Below are 18,609 nucleotides of genomic sequence, written 5' to 3'. Positions count from 1 at the left end.
AAAAACAACCCTTCACTCTTAATCCATTGTGTTGTGTTCTTCTGTTTCAGTATCACAACTTCCCTTTCAATCAGCTAACTTCACTTAATATCAATCTAGGTTCACTTGTGCACTTAGACACATTCTTGTATGTTTATGTGTGTATATATATGTGTGTGTGTATATCCCATCACATTGGGTAAGACAGTTCTAAAAATAATTTTATTACTCATCAATATATTGGTTATTTTAATGCTGGGGTACATATTGAAAAGTGGATTTTAACTCACCCTGACTTCCTTTCAGCAATTTATTGGGGGGGGGGGCTGAATAATTAAAGCAATATTCCTGTACATCATTGCTACATACTTCCAATAAAATTGTTCTTTTCTTGTAAAATTTGTACAATGTGGCTTCAATGCAGCAGGAGAATATATTTGAGTGAACGCATTCATAGGAGACCACGAAAGGGGATAGTAGTCTTCCCTCTTTATACAATGTGAATTACATGCTTACAACCAATTAAATTTCTTGCAAGGGTTCAATTCTATAACCTCTCCCGAAAAAAAACAATAATTTTGCCAGTTATTTGTCAACTTCAAAGCCATAATAACCCTTCTTTTATCGCCTTGTGTCATGCCCAGCCCACCCTTGGCAAATGGAGCCAAGCCTCTTTGCAAATGGAGATTAAGCCAGTTAAAAATACTTGGGACTTGTGGTTCCTGTGAAAATACAGAATTCTGCTCAAACAATTTCCCCAGCCCCACATTATCCAACACGGAGGGAGGGGAGGAGATCAGACTTTCAGGAGCCCCTCAAATCTTTAATGAAGGCATGAAGTCAAAAATATTCCACCAGATATAGACACGCCCAGATACAATTAGCTAAATATAAATATATATATATATATATGTATATAAACTAACAGGTGTAGGCTAACCCTTCAAACTTAAAACGCTACAGTTTTACTGGATGCAAGATTCCGTTTAGTCCAATCAAATCCTTCCTAGGGACAAGTGTGTCTTAAGGCTAAACAGCTGCCTGGTCTGGGAAAAAATGGGGAAAAAAGTTTTATTTCCAGAAAGAATTTTGGGAGCGAGATCCTTTACTTGTAGATTTGATACACGGAGTTAGCTAGGGATTCTACTTAATATCTAGGAGTATCCTTCAGACACTATTAAGAAACCTAATCTAAACTCATGTCTTCCTCTTCGTCCTTCTTCTCCTTTGCTTCTCCTTCTTTTTGGTCAGATTTGACGTTGTTCTGCATGGCTTTTGCAAACGCCTCCACATCTGCAGAAACAAGGCACATTACACGGATAATTCAGCGAGAGAGAAGTATGGAAGACAGCAGGCTGCCTTGTGCACATTTGAAGTGTATAGTTGCAACACACAACTTGCAACAGCATGGAAGCTGCAGCAGGCCAGCTGCAATTTGCAAGCTCTGTTTTTAAATGCTAGTCCAAATCATAAATCCTTTGCATAAATAATGCTGGCCTAAATTTTATTTCTCTTCTAAACCCCATTTCCAAGAGTTGGATACCACGCTCTCCATGTCACTATATTTTAGTAGTAGAGATTTTATTTTTAATTTAGATCTATAAGTTTCTCCTCCACTCAGCACACATTCTTGACAGCATGCAATTAAAACTTTAATATTAAACAGAAGATGAGGGAAAACAACATACAATAGCCAGGCAAATTACCTACCAATGTGAGTCTCGTCAGTCTATTTCAAACCTTCGGAGTGGGGTGGGGGGGAGAACATCTAAACATTTGTAGTGTCAGGATGATCCAACACTGGGGTTTTCAAGATGGAGTAGCCCTCTGGTAATATTCTTGGTTGAAACCCTCCTTAACAATTCAATAGTAAGGATTCAACTAATTCTCTATACCCATCTGTAGCACAGTTAAGAATGCCCAGACATAGGAAGACATATAAATGACCCCACACACAAAAAAAAGATGTTGGGCTTTGAACTACCACATCAGCAATGGACAATCCTGAAGAGGATTCACATCTCACAACGCGTCTGCCAGGACTGTCTCTGTATAAATGGGGCACAGCATCTCAGTGTGACTGCGGGATCCCACATCAAACTGAAGATCACATCGTGACCTGCTGTAATCTGAAGGTATATACTGGTTCGGTATGTTCGGTATCTGATTTTTAAAATAATGATGGTGCGCTTCAATGGTTAGATCAGAGGTCTCCAACCTTTCCGGGCTCGCGGCCTGGAGGGAAGGAGAGCAGTTTCAAAATTGGTGCGCACACACGCAAATAAGGCCACACAGTGGCGCAGCACTGACGGCCCTGTTTGCACATGCGCAAACAGCCGTGAACCCCCCACGGCAGACATTATTTTTGGAGAGTAGCTTTCATCTATGCCCAACTCTGCCCCAAAGCTGATTTTTTGCTCCTTTGGGCACTGCTTTATGTAGAATCATCCACTTGAAGTCTCTCTGTGGATATCCTCTGGGATAAACAATTGACATTCAAGGGATGCTATTTGTAGAACTTACCATGAGCGCACTTTTTTTTTTTTTAAACCAAATCATTATAGCAGTGTTTCTTAATTGTATCAACTTGAAGATGTGTGGATTTCAACGCCCAGAGTTCCATCCACCAGCATGCTAGCTGGGGAATTCTGGAAGTTGAAGTCCACACATTGTAAAGTTAGCATGGCTGAGAAACACTGCATTAGAGTGACCCAAAATGCCTTCCAGAAAAAAATAAGAGCAGAATTCAAATCTCACAACGTATTACTTCATCCTTAGAAAGATTTCCATTAGTCATTCAGCGGCTCCTACTTAGCTAAGCAAATGAACTTACCCCCTTTATTTGCGGCGTCTATGGCCTCAGCTGGTAAGCCAAATTGGCTCATCAGGGGTCCCAGTTGCCCAGAAGCCAAGGCAGCACTGAACATGCTCAGCGCCTGCAAAATGAAAAAAAAGACCAGCTCATTTAGGCTATAAAAGCACCAGATTCTGAGAAAATTAAGCTGCTTCTATCTTCAGACGATCCTGTTCCAAGAAGATTTAGTGATAGGAGAAATAGGAGAAATAAAAAAATCCAGTTCCCATTGGCTACAGACCACAAAGGTAGATGAGGGATCCTTCTCATGGATTGTACCTATGATACAATCCAATCATATTTCATTCATTACCTTTTCTTTCTATCCTAGAATATTATGCTCTAATTTCAAAACACAACCTCTGTCCTATAATTTCTTGATGTGTCAATTAGAGCTAAAGAAATTAGCTAGGGCCACTAGCTTTGTTGTAAACTATCACAACACGGGTGGTGGTGTAACAACTATAATTCTTAGTTGAATTATCGCTAATCCCGTGGACTCATAGCTAAGCAGTGCTGGGATAAGTCAATGTAAATCAGAAATGAGTAAGCAACACAGCCCCCAAACAGAACATAACGGTACTATCAAAAGCTTCAGATAGAACACCAGCAACGCTCTATTGGTTAAAATAACATGTAAATGTCTGAATGAACTGTCTCTCATTCTCCACATAACCTTTTCCTAACCTGACCCTTTAGGCCTCTTTGGTTCATAAATTTATGTCATTTAGTGACAGTTCAAAGTTACAATGGATTTCCCCAGAGCTAACGTGTTTCCCCAAAAGTAAGGCCTAGCTTGATTTTGGGGGATGGGCCTAATGTAAGCCCTACCCCCAAAATAAGCCCTAGTTTTGGGGTGAGGCGCACACCTAAAAGTCAAGCAAGGGTGGGGATGGGGGTGTGGAGCTGCCCCCCCCCACTTACCTTGCAGCTAGGCCTCTCCTCGCTAGCCCACTTCTTCTTCTGAGGCCTCTTCTGCAGCTAGGCCTGCATTTCTCAGTCACCGGGCTTTCTGGAAGGCCTGTGCAGCCAAGAATCGAGCTATGGATTGAATCCATAACTCGGTTCAGCCGCTATAGCTCGGTACTCGGCTGGTTAGGCCTTCTGGAAAGGCCTGACTGCAAAATGCAGGCCCGAATGCAGCTGCAGAACTTCGGCCCCAGAAGAAGTGGACCGACTGGGTGGGGCTGTCAGTGCCGGAGGTGAAGTAAGGCCTACCCCGAAAATAAGACCTGGTGCCTCTTTTGGAGGCAAAAAAAAAGAAAAAAGATCTGGTCTTATTTTCAGGGAAACACAGTACTTAGGACTCATGTTCAAAGTTACAACATTCGCCTGGCCCCTTCAGCAGTCACATAACCGCATTTTCAGTACTTGGCAAAACGGCTCACCTTTGCAGCACCTGCAGTTACATAAACATGATTTGCCCCTTTTTGTTTTGCCAGTTTCCAGTGTTTACTTCCAATCTCCAGCCAAAAAAAAAAAAAAAAAAGGCTTTTGGGGAAAATGGATTTGCTTCATGAGTGTGGCATTTGCTTAACCACCACCAAAAAAAATGTTCAAAAAGAGGGTCCGGACATATGATGCTTTGACTTAACATCTAGATCAGACATGTCAAACACAAGGCCCGGGGGCTGGATGCGGCCCGCAAAGTGGTTTCATGTGGCCCGCGAAGCCATCCTGGAAACAGTGAGGGAACGCCCCCCGCTGCCTTGGCCCTGGCCGGCCGGGAGCCAATGTACAATTTTGTGGTGGCCATTTATGCTGAAGTGCATTCAGTTTTAGCTCCACAAGGCCGTCTGGAAACAGCGAGGAACCAGCCCCTGCTGTGTTGCCCCCGCCCCCTGGGTGCATGCTGGGGAGGTGTCACCCTTTGTGAGGAATGAAGAAATGGACCATGCCTTGACACTTGCCCCGGTCCCACCCCCTTCTGCCAGAGACCCTCAGATCTGTCCCACTCCTGCCCAGGCCCCCACAGGCACCCTTGACGCGAACGATGTAAAGCTGGCCATGCCCACCCAGTAGGCCACACCCACTCCATCCACGCCCACCCAGTAGGCCACACCCACCCTGATCACACACCCCCGCCCCCCCCAAGGGCAACCGCAATGCTGATGCGGCCCTCAATGAAATTGAGTTTGACACCCCTGATCTATACTGACCTAGTTTTAACTCTGGGCTCAATTATGGTCAAGAACTACCTGCACAAGTTAACTTAAGACCTTCTTATTCAACCTGGAATCCAGTTCTGATCTTCTACTGACATGAAATTGCTTACCTGATGGAACTGCGGAGAGGTGAGCGTGTTCTGAATCTCCTCTGCAGTTTGCGGCAGAGATTCCCCTGAAGGAAGGTAAGGCAGCAAGCGCTCTTGAACTTCTGTGTTGGCCAGAATAGGTGCCATTATTTCTGGAGTAAGCACACTGGACAGGTCAACTGTGGAAGGATACAATTAAGATGGCCTCTTGAGGTACAAGGAATTAGCAAAGATGCTACAGGGGATCACAAATTCCAAGAATAACCTGGGAATACCCCCAATAATAAGTATAAAAATCATTACTACCACATCCTAGTCGATTCTAACCGACAGCTACCTAACACTGGTTCATACTGTCGTTATCTGAAGTCCAGAACTTTATCTAACTCCAGGTTGGGGGTAATAAAGACTGAATTGTTAGGATGGAAGTTCAAGGAAAGATGCCCGTTTAGAGCAGGGGTAGGCAACCTCGGCTCTTTTATGACTCGTGGACTTCAACTCTCAGAATTCCTGAGTCAGCTATGCTGACTCAGGAATTCTGGGAGTTGAAGTCCACGAGTCATAAAAGAGCCGAGGTTGCCTACCCCTGGTTTAGAGAGACGTATCAAAGTTGCAACCCTTGTTTACCTTGCTGTCCTCCTGTTCCGGCTGGTACATTCATAGTAGCTAAGATGGTCTGAAGATCACTCAGCTGGATAGGTTGTGTAGGGCTTGTTGCGGTGCTGGTCCCATTTCCTGAGCTGGGAGCAGGACTAGGAGTAGTGGCTGCGGCAGCTGCAGGAGCAGCAGGAGCGGGCGTCACCCGTGTGGAGGAGGTACTGGAGGATGGTGTGACAGCTGCTGACTGGCTGCGAGAACTGAAAGATTTGGGGAAAAATTCTGCAACTGTTATTTCTCAGCTAGAGAGAAGGGGGTTAAGAAGTGAGCTTCTAATTTAGGCCACCATCTATTCTTCATTTGACAATTCCTTATGACTCTTCTTCTCAGTTTCAAACTCTTAACTTTTTTTTTTCATCACAAGCACACAAAACCCAGAAGTGAAATAGATTTGTTGTTACAGAAATGGCTAGTTATATACTAATGTGTAAAAGTAAAAAGTTGAGGCTACAATGTCATCTTCTGCTGTGCTAAAAAGAGTCAGAAGTCAACGCTTTTTTGCTTTTTTCCCCTTCTGCACCATATTTTCTTTTTTCCTCCTCTGTTTTTCCTTCCCCTAATTTTCTATTTCTATTTCCCTTTATATTTTATACTTGGGATAAAACAGAAGTCGCAAAGAATTGTAAAATAAAAATAAAAATACAAACTCTTAACTTATAAAAGGGCAACAGATGATTTCACGTTCCAGCCATGAACTTACAATTTTGGAGAAACGTGACACAAATTTCAGTTCCTATAGAATGACAACCACCATTTTAAATCACCTTTTAAAAACACTGGAAGTAGAGAAGTAGCCTTCCTTTAGTTACAAAGCACACCCTGCTAAACAAATCATTCCACACCCATACCCAGGTACAGCTTGGAAAGAAGTTGTAAATGTTCTCCTTTAGTACACCCCCTTTCCATGGAAAATGTTAGATCACTTCCATGCCTGCATCTCTAATGCCCATTTGCTATAAAGGAATAACACTGGTCTATATAGGTAACACAAGAATTATTGAAATAAGTAACAAAGCACTAATATTTTTCCCCAATAAAGGTAGTCCTTGACTTATGACCAATTGCTTAGCAGCTGTTTGAAATTACGACCCCCAAAGAGGTACTTACAACCCAGTTCCACAGTTTCCCCCATCACATGACATTTCAGCTACTTGGCAAACAGCCTGCATTTTTTGACCATTTGCAGCATCCCTCAGTCACATGACCACAATTCATGACGACGTTCACTTCCGGTTTTCAGCAAAAACACCCCATAGTGAACAAGTTTGTTTAATAATAATAATAATAATAATAATAATAATAATAATATTATTATTATTATTATTAAAGAATTGAAGTTTGGTCATGTGACCCCAGAGGGCCCCTGACTATTGGAACTTTGAATCTGGGTCATAAATAGCCCGAAGGAAAGCCCGGTCATAAGTTGAGGTCTACCTATACTGTTCTAGAGTTTGGGGTTTTTCAAACTGGGTGCCATAAAGACTTGAATGAGCTCTGCAGGACTAATAGGGAAAAGGTGCTTTCCATAAGGGACTGAATTGGAGAGGGCTGAATTAATAATAATAATAATAATAATAATAATAATAATAATAATAATAATAATAATAATAATAATAATAATAATAATAATAAAGTTGGAAGGGACCTTGGAGGTCATCTAGTCCAACCCCCTGCTCAGGCAGGAAACCCTATACCATTTCGGACAAATGGCTGTCCAGTCTCTTCTTAAAAACTTCCAGTGTTGGCACATTCACCGCTTCTGGAGGCAGGTAGTTCCACTGGTTAATTGTTCTAACTGTCAGGAAGTTTCTCCTCAGTTCTAGGTTGCTTCTCTCCTTGATCAGTTTCCACCCGTTGCTTCTAACGACTGCCTCAAGAAAATGTCGTAAAATTGGATCAGTCATGCGATGGCCCTCTTTATGACCATAATGGGCAGGATCCATTGCAATTGTAAATCTCACTTGTACAAGCATAATTCTTTATGGGAGGCTAACAGGGTGAGGTATAAAAGTGCCACAGGAGGCTGATGCAGTGAGGGAAAAAATTATTCGATCACCCTGCTGATTTTGTACGTTTGCCCACTGATAAAGAAACGATCTGTCTATAATTTCAGCGGTAGGTTTATTTTAACAGTGAGAGACAGAATAACAAACAAACAAAAATCCAGAAAAAAGCATTTCAAAAAAGTTATAAATTGATTACCAGTGGGCAAACGTACAAAGTCAGCAGGGGATCAAATACTTTCCCCCCCTCACTGCACCTCTGATTTGTTATGATCACCCTCAGACCTGACAAGACTGACAATGTCTGTTCCCATCTCAGTTTTGTAAGTGCAAAACTGGTGCTGAAAGAGCCACTGTAAGTAATCTTCAACTTACAACAGCTCATACAGTGATCGCACTGGAACCTATGACCGTTTTTCACACGTGACTGTTGCGGCATCCCCGTGGTCACGTGATCAAAATTCAGACATACAACTGGCATATATTTATGATAGTCACAGTGTCCCGGGGGTCACGTGATCCCCTTTTGCGACCTTATGACAAGCAAAGTCAATGGGGAAGCCAGATTCACTTAACAACAGTGTTACTAAATTAACTACTGCGGCGATTTATTTAACTGTGATAAAAAAAGGTTGTAAAATGGGACAAGAGTCACTAACATTTTACTTAGCAACAGAAATTTTGGGCTCAATTGTGGTTGTAAGCTGAGGACCTAGAACTGTGGTGAGACACCACAATTGCAGATGCGGCTGATTTAGCTCAGGTACAGGAGAGCTGATTTTGTGGCATAAAATTGTCCCACTGTGTGGCTGAGAGGCCTTAAAACATCACAACATATAATGAAATTAACTTCTACCCCTACATTAATATTTAAAAGGACATTTAAACTTCTTACCTTGAAGAAGAGCTGCTAGTTGGAGGCCCCCCACTGCCCAACAGACTAGCCAGGCCAGGACCTGTCAGAGCACCGAGTCCACCTATCGGCACAATTAACAATAAGAATAAAAAAAAGGAGGCCATTTCTTAGAAAAAAGTTTAACCAAGCGTATTCTTATTGCAAACCTAATTTACTTTATAGGTCTCTCGTGAGAGGCTAAATTGTGCATTCCCACATCATAAAACTCTATCAGTCAGAGGATTCTCAAAAGGTATCGCCGAAATAATAGCTGCACACCAGGTCTTCCAATTTCATGTATCAAACCAGTCTTGAATCAAATATGATCAAAAGTTCTAGAGCATACATTCAGAACCACAAATGATGGGAGATCAGCTGCAACGCTTTTGGGGCAAAGGCTCACAATTGTCGCCACCTTCAGGAAACTATGCCCTACCGTGGAACCCTGAACAGCAGTAAATAAAAAAGGAAGCACAATGGCCATGTGATCAATTATTCTATTAAAGGAACCTCTCACTTTATTACTTAACAGTCAGAGCACCAAGTCAAGGCCTCCGCAACCAGCCAAGAGTGGAGAAAAACCAATAGGGACTATAACACCAAATGATCTACTCCAGTGTTTCTCAACCTTGACAATTTTAAGGCATGTGGACTTCAACTCCCAGAATTCCACAGCCAGCATTGCTGGCTGTGGAATTCTGGGAGTTGAGGTCTACATGCCTTAAAATTGTCAAGGTTGAGAAACACTGATCTATTCCTTCCTAAACCATCTCTAGGTACACCTGCCCCAAAGTATCAGACTATCCAAGCATGCTTACTGAGCAGCCCATTAGCATCTCATGCCACACTAAGGCATACATTTTGTAAGAGAAGGGAAGGGAAGGGAAGGGAAGGGAACGAAAGGAAAGGAAAGGAGGGTAAAGAGTAAAGTAAAGGCATTCTTCCTTGTCTTGTTCTATTAGTTTTGATTAACATACAGATATTTAGAAGCACCATTCTTAGGTCTCTCATATACCGGGAAGCAACAGAGCAATTCTGCCTGCAGCCATGCAATAAGAGGAGTTTTGCATCAATTCAATGGCTGGCAAAAGGTCTTGCTAGATGACCAACCACTGAAGAAAACAAAACAGTTTAAACTAATGCTCCTGCATCCCATACTAATATTCACAAATCAGGGCACTTTGATCTAACTATGGTCTCCTCAGTGGCATGATAGCTATTTACTAAAACTAAAAGCTAAGGTAAAATTGAAATACCCTTTTACATAAATATCACGAAAGCATTTACCAAGTCCTCCTAAGCCCGTTGGTCCAATCAACTGCATCAGCTGGTTATGACTCATGTTTCCCAGAAGGCTTTGCAAGCCACCCTCACCTAAAGAGAAAAAAGAAAAGAAAAAACCCAATGTTTATAACTGCGTAACTAAATGCCAAGCAATGCAAACTGCTTAACAGAAGGAAAGCTTTGGTGCTACATTTAACAGATATACACAAAAAAGCACCTTCCTTTCAGAACATTTTTCCACAATCCATCTTGTGCAGAGTAAAAATGCAGGGAAGAGCAACTAAGATGATTAAAGGCCTGAAAACTAAAACGTATGAAAAACGGTTGCAGGAATTGGATGTGGCCAGTCTAGAGAAAGGAAGGACTGGGGGGGGGTGGGGGTGTGTGTGAACACGACACAAATGATAACAGTCTTCCAATATTTGAGGGGCTGTCACAAAGAGGAGGGGGTTAACTTATTTTCCAAAGCAGCAGAAGGCAAGGGAAGAAACAATGGATGGAAACTAATCAAGGAGAGAAGCAACCTGGAATTAAGGAGAGCTGTTCCACTGGGTAAATGTCCTCACTGTTAGGAAGTTTCTCCTTAATTCCAAGTTGCTTCTCTCCTTAATTAGTTTACATCCATTGTTTCTTGTCTTGCCTTCTGGTGCTTTGGAAAATAAGTTGACCCCCTCTTCTTTGTGGCAAATATTGGAAGACTGCTATCATGTCCCCCCCCCCACACACACGCACACAGTCCTTCTTTTCTCTAGACTGGCCATACCCAGTTCCTGAAGCCATTCTTCATATGTTTTTGTCTCCAGGGCTTTAATCATCTTGGTTGCTCTTCTTTGCACTCTTTCCAAAGTCTCAACATCTTTTTTGCAATGTGGTGACCAAAACTGGACGCAGGATTCCAGGTGTGGTCTTACTAAGGCTTTATAAGGCGATACTAATACCTCAGATGATTTTGATTTTGCCTCGGTTTACTGCTACTGTCAAAGCACATTTTTTTTTACCATTTTATACGTGATTTTGAGTTTTAGCCAGCACCAAAGATTTTATAACTGGGTTTAAAAGAAATCCTTAAAGCACCAGAACTAAATGACTAAAAGCTTGGGCAGAAAGAGCTTCCTGGAAGAGGCTCAGACCTCCAAGGGCTGAAAGTTCATGGCCCCCACTTCCACTGCCTCCGAGAGCGCCAGGCATGGGTGGGTTGTTGAGGTACTCATTCACTTTACGACAGTGCTCTTCATCTTTCTCCGTCTTCGGTTCCTGGAAAGAAAAAGAAAAGACAGAAAAAACAGATAAGTAACAGAACAGATAAGTCACTCTTAACATCTTAGGCTTCACCATAAAAGAGATCCTCAATTTATGGCCAATTAGCGACCATTTGAGGTTAAAACAGACCCTCCCCTAAAGGTACATATGACCTTGATCCAAAGTTAGGATGGCTGACTCTTCTCTTATCAATTTCATGATTGGTTATCGCTCAAAATCTTCTCTAGACGTACTGATGTTGCACTGTACAGCATCACATTGCAATTCCTAGAGAAACACAGGACACTGAGACTGAGGCACTCACAAACCTGCATCCAGAAGAAAAGTCTCTTGGATCCAGCCTTGAATTTCAATACAAAGACACGGCCAGTAGTACACTGAGGTACCTTTTTAAATTCACAGTCATCAGGAAATATAATCAGGTCCTAAAAAAAAAAACAAAGACGGGACCTAAATATTTACATATCAATCAGTGCTGATCAATAACTGATTTTCTCAATCTACCATAAGGGACAAGGAAAACTTCATGTTCAATTCCTCCCTGGAAGGTACCATTCTAATTATCTGGGGGAAATCATGCAGCTCTTTCTGGAAATCAATCTCCCAGACCAGGGGTAGGCAACCTTGGCTCTTTTATGACTCGTGGACTTCAACTCCCAGAATTCCTGAGCCAGCCATGCTGAGGGGAAAGGGAGAGGTTTCCAAGCTGAGCCATGCTGGCTCAGGAATTCTGGGAGTTGAAGTCCACGAGTCATAAAAGAGCCAAGGTTGCCTATTCTAGATCAAGTGTTCTGCCATTCCCATATATTGTCTAGCCCAGAAATTTGGGGATTAAAAGATGCCTGGAAAAATAATGAGTAGTTTTGAATAGAATTGGATTATTGTGTGTTTATTTCCTAGATTAGCTTTGGGAAGTCATGGGGGGGGAGGGGGGAATGGGGTAGGTTTGTATTATAGATTTATATGTATGATTTTTTAAGGTGGTGTCCGGTGGTGCCCCAACTGCACAAGACGGGATGGTTGAGTGAGGAAGGGAGGTAGGAAAGAGGGAGGAAGGAGGAGTGGTGGTAGGTTGGGAGGAGGAAGGTGTGGTAAGTGGAAGAGGGCGGTGCAGGGGGGGGGGGACACCGGACACGTCCGTGAATGTATTGATTAGTGTTATTTTCTTCGGTTGATATTGTGATAAAAGATCTATGTTTTTTTTTTTAATTGAAAAATTAATAAAAATTTATTATAAAAAAAAAAAAAAAGATGCCTGGAAAAACCACAAACCAATTCCCTTTCTTGAAGGTTCATTTTCAAAAAAAAAGAAAAACTATCATTGGATAGTTGAGTCAGTGTGCTTCCTGAGATAAAAAAAACAAAACAAAACAGGATGTCCCGGGGAAAAGCAGAACACATAATTTGCACAAAGTTTGAATTAGGCGTTTATCAGCATGGTTTTCTAGGAGCTGCGGACGCTGGGTGCGAAATAAAAGTAAACGCATGCCTCTGTGCAGAAAGAGGTAATTTTACACAGATTCATACGTTCAATGTTTATTCTTTTTCTGGCAAAATAGGAGAGAAGAGGCGGCTAAACTATGTCACCCCAAAGCTTGTAACTCCATTTGTTATTATAAATGAGAGCCAGTTTGTAGGCAACCTTGGCTCTTTTATGACTCGTGGACTTCAACTCCCAGAGTTTAGGGGGGCTGTCAGTGTCAGTTTTTAAGGGCTTCAGGTGTGGGTGTATCGAGTGAGGGTCTTGTGATGGGTCCGGTGATAGCCATCAGAGATGGTCTACTGATGAGGAGGCTACATCAGGTTAGGGCAGGGGTAGGCAACCTTAGCTCTTTTATGACTCGTGGACTTCAACTCCCAGAATTCCTGAGCCAGCTTGGCTGGCTCAGGAATTCTGGGAGTTGAAGTCCACAAGTCATAAAAGAGCCAAGGTTGCCTACCCCTGGTCTAGTGGTGGCCTAGAAACCAGGAGATTGCGAGCAATAGTCTCACCTTAGGCATGAAAAGCTGGGTAGGTTTTTGGGGCCAGGCACGTCCCCTCAACCCAACCCAGTTCCCCTCACATGATGTTATGTTGGGGAAAACAGGAAGAGGAAGGAGTATTATTTTATGTTTGCGGCGTTGAATTTAACTTAAGAGGTGGGGTCAAAAAAAATATAATAAACAAACATGCATACAAGCCCTCTATTTTTTCTTGCCATCAATGGTCAAACCCGCTCTAAATCTATGGCAAGTACAATCCAGTGACTGGAGCATTCCACTTACATCATCCACGTTCCCAGATGTCCTGTCTTTCCAACAGAAGTGAATGAGGGAGTCGTCCGTTTGCTGAATGTAGACAAGGCCCTTCCGCTTATCAGGAGTGACAGTGCTGCCTTTCAGAGACATCTTTCCGGCACGGAACTCTACCAGGTATTTGCTCGACGAGCCCCGAGAACCGGGCACCAAGGTTGGGAATAAAGCACCGGAAGACATCCTGGAAAGAGATGAGAGTCATCGTGAACGCTTCTCTTCCAGTCGTGGCAATCGAGTTTCCAGAGAGGTAAATGTAGATCACTCAATTTTGGCAGCTGCACAGCATCCAATCTACGCCCCCTCGATATGATGTGACTGTTCTTAAACCATTTCCCAATTGGGTCGCACCAATTATGGTATTTTAATCTGAATTTGGAGTACTCTATTGCAAAACTATGAATAAGGAACAGAGACCCAAGTGCTGAAGCAGATATATTACTGTAGCAGGGGTCTTCAAACATGGCCCTTTTATGACTTGTGGACCTCAACTCCCAGAATTCCTCAGCCAGGCTGAGGAATTCTGGGAGTTGAAGCCCACAAGTCATAAAAGGGCCGAGTTTGAAGACCCCTGCTGGAGAGGATAGAGAGCAAATTTGATCTAGTGATTAAGGCACCAGGCTAGAAACCAGACAACTGTGAGTTCTAGTCCCGTCTTAGGCATGAAAACTGACTGGGTTTGTTTGGGTCAATCACCATGGAACTGTGAGTTCTAGTCTTCCCTAGGCATGAAAACTGGCTGAGTGGTCTCCTGCCTGAGCAGGAAGTTGGTCTAGAACAGCGGTCTTCAAACTCAGCGTACCTGGCTGAGGAATTCTGGGAGTTGAAGTCCACAAGTCATAAAAGGGCCAAGTTTGAAGACCTCTGCACTACAGATAATCCACAAATGAAACCCAAAATTTTCATTGCTAACCAAGACAGTTGAGTGAGTTTTGTCCCAATTTATGAACTTTCTTGCCACAATTGTTAAGCTAGTAACACGGTTAAGTGAACCTGGCTTCGTCGTTTGCGTGTCAGAAGGTCCACAAAAAGTGATTACATGACCCCGGGACAGTGCAACCATCATAAATATGAGTCAGTTGCCAAGCATCCAAATTTTGATCACATAGCCACGGGGATGCTGCAGTGGTTAAGTGTGAAAAACGGTCATGTTGCTTTTTTTCAGTGCCATTGTAACTTTGAATGGCCACTAAATGAATCATTTTAAGTTGAGGACTACCTGTACCATAATTTTCATACAGTCTTACATGCCCAAGGAATAGGTTTCTTTTTTTCTCTTTATAACTGGTAACCAGCCACTTTCAACTCTAGTACCAATCCTTCAATGCAGAAAAACAATGTAGATGAATGATAAAGGAGCACCAGAGTCAGGTGCTATTTCAGAGATGTTTGATGCAGATTTCGTGAAAGAATGATATATGCCATTATTAAAACAGGGCAATTGCCAAATGAAACAGCACAAAAGGCCAACAATCTACCGTAACCAGATTTCTGAGAACTGTGCTTTTATTTTAGAAAAGAGCATTGAAACCACTGAAAGAATGGCTATCAGTGTCCTAACCCGATTAACATAAAAAGTGAGGCCTATCTTTGAAAAAAAGTCCAAAAGTCCAAAGTTTCTGCTTTTTTAAAAAATGTATGTGAATTACTTCCAGAGCTAAAATATTTTTTTAAAAAGTATATTTCCATAAAATATTGGCAACAATAAGGAGTCCAGCAAAATAAAAACGTTATTGCCAAAAGCACATTTCTTCGAAGAAGCTCAAATCAATGTGAATTTGACTTGAGAGAACCAACCTAGAATTAAGGACAAATTTCCTGACAGAACAATTAATCAGTGGAACGACTTGCCTCCAGAAGTTGTAGGTGCTCCAGCACTGGAAGTGTTTAAGAAGAGATTGGACAGCCATTTGTCTGAAATGGTATAGGGTTTCCTGCCTGAGCAGGGGGTTGGACTAGAAGACCTCAAAAGTCCCTTCCAACCCTGTTATTCTGTTAATTCATGCACATATCCATTTCGATTTCTTGGCAACCTATGATTTGCCATTTCCTTCTTTCTGGAAAGTATGAATGTCATTTAGCTTTTAACTCCAGAAAAGATCAGTCAGGTGCTTAAATAAAAAGGAGTAAAACTGTTGAAAACAGAATAATTGCATGTAAAATTGAACAATTATGGTAGAAATATCCATATTCCAAATATACAAAGCTTTTGGCACAACAGCAAGTAGAGAAATAGCACAAAAAAAGTTCCCACTTTTCTTCACTCCATGAAAAGATGGGCCTTTCTCCCTTTCTTGGATCATATTCATAAACGGCTGTTCTGAAGTTCTCCAAAAGAAATAAAGGGTAAGCAAAGGCTTCTGAAGGAACAGGCATATATGCTTCTTGCTTTCATGCCTTATTTTTTTAAGCCTTCATCCTATTGCTACATCAAGTTCTCAAATGATATCTACTCACACTATCCTCTTCCAACTACATTCTTCTTTAAAAGCCAAGAAAGTCACTTGGGAGCCTTAGGCCATGACATAAGCGCTTTTTACAACAACAGCACTTTGGTGTTTATATCAAATTATCTTTGGGTAAGATTATCAGAGGCGAGGAAGATGACATAGCAGAATAAAGTTTGTCAAACAAATATCAGTTTTCCAATTGCTCCTCTTTAAGCTTTATATTCAATTATTCAAAATAGGCCTATTTAAAGGGTACATCTGGTCTATTACTAATAATCAACTGAGTGCTACAAATCTGCTTTGTTCAGTGGCTGTAATTTTGAAGAGGTAAAATAAGAATATTCATTTTTGTTCCTTCAAAATACACACTCCTCTATTACTCGCATTAGGTGGAATGTAATAATTTTAGTAAGGTCTTCTCCAAATAGCAACCTAGCTAGCAAAGGAAAACTAGAAAATAAGTAAGAAAAAATTAAAATGCAATTTTATATGTTAGGCTACAATACAAGGTCATCTATGCCATATGGATCTGACTTTATCAAAACAGTGAAGGGGGCAAACTTAGCATTAGGGCTAAAATACAGAAATTACAATTCCTGAGAGGCTACAGTTGCAACAAAATGCATAAATGTTTCCATAACATATTCTGGTTTTGGTCCCAGCTGATGTGTCATAAATCCTCATATAAACGAGTCTATTAATGTATATATGTCTTTCCAACAGAAGTGATAAATCTGTTAAGTTTCAACCAAGCCAATGTACTTGGCCTATTTCTCGTTAGTTATTACTGTTTGATATTTAATTTTATGACAGTACAGCAGGACAATATGTTGCTACACTGAACTCAAATATCACCTCTGCTATAGTATTTTATATCCCTTTATTATTTTTGCAAATAACTCAAGGCAGCAAACATATCTAATGATCCTTCCTTCCTGTTTTTCCCACAACAATCCTAGGTTGAGAGAAGGTGACTGGCCTAAGGTCATCCAGCTGGCTTTCATGGCTAAGGTAGGATTTAATCTAAATCTCCTGGTTTCTAGCCTGGTACTTTAACCACTAGGCCAGGGGTAGGCAACCTTGGCTCTTTTATGACTCGTGGACTTCAACTCCCAGAATTCCTGAGCCAGCACAGCTTTCTGTGCTGAAACTGGCTTTCTGTATACAAGTCTACCCCATCTACAATTTGGGGAAAATTGTAGCAAACCAATTAAACCAATTATTCCATGAACTTTAATTAGCTGGCCTAGAAACCAGGAGACAGTGAGTTCCAGTCCTGCCTTAGTCATGAAAGCCAATAGAGTCAGCCACTCAGCTCAACCCATCTTACAGGGTTTGCTGTTGTGGGGAAAATAAAAGACAAGAGTATTACTATGTTTGCCACCTCGAGTTGAACATATATCTCTATATTATACATTCACACAGGCTGGATAATAAACTAGTATATAATAAACTAGATTATAAAATAGTAACTAGCATTCCATATTTTAAATATTTCAAGAACACAGTATACAAATATTACACGCATATTACTCTTATTTTCTTGAAAGACTTAACTGAATGAAAAAGATCCAGCATGTACAGGTAATCCTTGATTTATAACAGTTCATTTAATGACTGTTCGAAATTACAACAGCTCTAAAAAAAGTGACTTATGACCATTTTTCTCATTTGTGGCCGCTGCAGCATCTCCACGGTCATGTGATCCAAATTCAGACACTTGGCAACTGACTCATATTTACGACGGTTGCAGTGTCCCAAGGTCATGTGATCACCTTTTGAGACCTGCTGAGCAAAGTCAATGGGGAAGCCAGATTTACTTAGCAACCATGTTACTAACAACTTCAGTGATTCGCTTAACAAATGTGACCACAAAGGTTGTAAAACGGGGCAAAACTCACTTAAATGTCATACCTAGCAACAGAAATGTTGGGCTCAATTGTGGTTGTAAGTGGAGGATACCTGTAGTGGGCTTTACAAAACAGAAGTAATTAAAATAAACTCAGATACAACAAGGTGGCAAAAGCAACTGTGTCCTTCTCAGTTTCCATACTCCCTCAAGCCACAGACAGAAGCAGGCTCGGGAGAATAAGACTCTGCAAAAGCAAACAAATAAGGATTCCCAGTTCGGAGAGAGTCCCATGAGGACGAGTCCAGGCATTATTTGGGCCCTATGGAAAAGGGTAGGCTTGGTTGACATCCTAAGTAAGCATGAATCTCCCCACTGCAGACCCTTTTCTTCAATTGCCCCCAAATAGCCAACTCCCTGCAATCAGAAAGTTAGCAAGCCAAGGATGTTCTAGCTCAGTGTTTCTCAACCTTGATCATTTTAAGGCATGTGGACTTCAACTCCCAGAATTCCACAGCCAGCAATGCTGGCTGTGGAATTCTGGGAGTTGAAGTCCACATGCCTTAAAATGGTCAAGGTTGAGAAACACTGTTCTAAGCTCCAAGCTCTTTCTGGGTAGGAGACCACGATTTATTTATTTATTTATTTATATTTGAATTTATATCCCGCCCTTCTCCCGTAGGACTCAGGGCGGCTGACAATCTATTTAAAATACATACAAAACAATACAAATTTAAAATTAATTAAAAAGAATATTAAATAATTGTCGAATTTAAAATATAATTAAAACCCCCCTAAAAATTACCCTAGGCCAGTCCTGCAAGCTGGAATA

At 41.5% G+C, this 18,609-nt stretch overlaps 1 protein-coding gene across 1 annotated transcript in view; it reads right to left on the bottom strand.

The window, feature by feature from the left end:
* Positions 1-453: 453 nt before the first annotated feature.
* ADRM1 (adhesion regulating molecule 1) overlaps positions 454-18,609 on the bottom strand; it is a 19,928-nt gene continuing 1,772 nt past the window's right edge. The window contains exons 2-10 of the mRNA XM_015828578.1: positions 13,452-13,662; positions 11,495-11,611; positions 11,057-11,180; positions 9,930-10,016; positions 8,643-8,724; positions 5,715-5,944; positions 5,109-5,266; positions 2,813-2,915; positions 454-1,272 (exon numbers count right to left, since the gene is read on the bottom strand). Coding sequence (XP_015684064.1) covers positions 1,166-1,272; positions 2,813-2,915; positions 5,109-5,266; positions 5,715-5,944; positions 8,643-8,724; positions 9,930-10,016; positions 11,057-11,180; positions 11,495-11,611; positions 13,452-13,661 — 1,218 coding nt within the window. The 5' untranslated portion in view covers position 13,662 and the 3' untranslated portion in view covers positions 454-1,165. The remainder of the gene's footprint in view (positions 1,273-2,812; positions 2,916-5,108; positions 5,267-5,714; positions 5,945-8,642; positions 8,725-9,929; positions 10,017-11,056; positions 11,181-11,494; positions 11,612-13,451; positions 13,663-18,609) is intronic.

This window comes from Protobothrops mucrosquamatus, unplaced genomic scaffold (genome assembly GCF_001527695.2).
Source record: "Protobothrops mucrosquamatus isolate PMUCROS unplaced genomic scaffold, P.Mucros_1.0 scaffold4681, whole genome shotgun sequence".
NCBI lineage: Eukaryota > Metazoa > Chordata > Lepidosauria > Squamata > Viperidae > Protobothrops > Protobothrops mucrosquamatus.
This window is presented reverse-complemented; position numbering and strand designations above follow the sequence as displayed.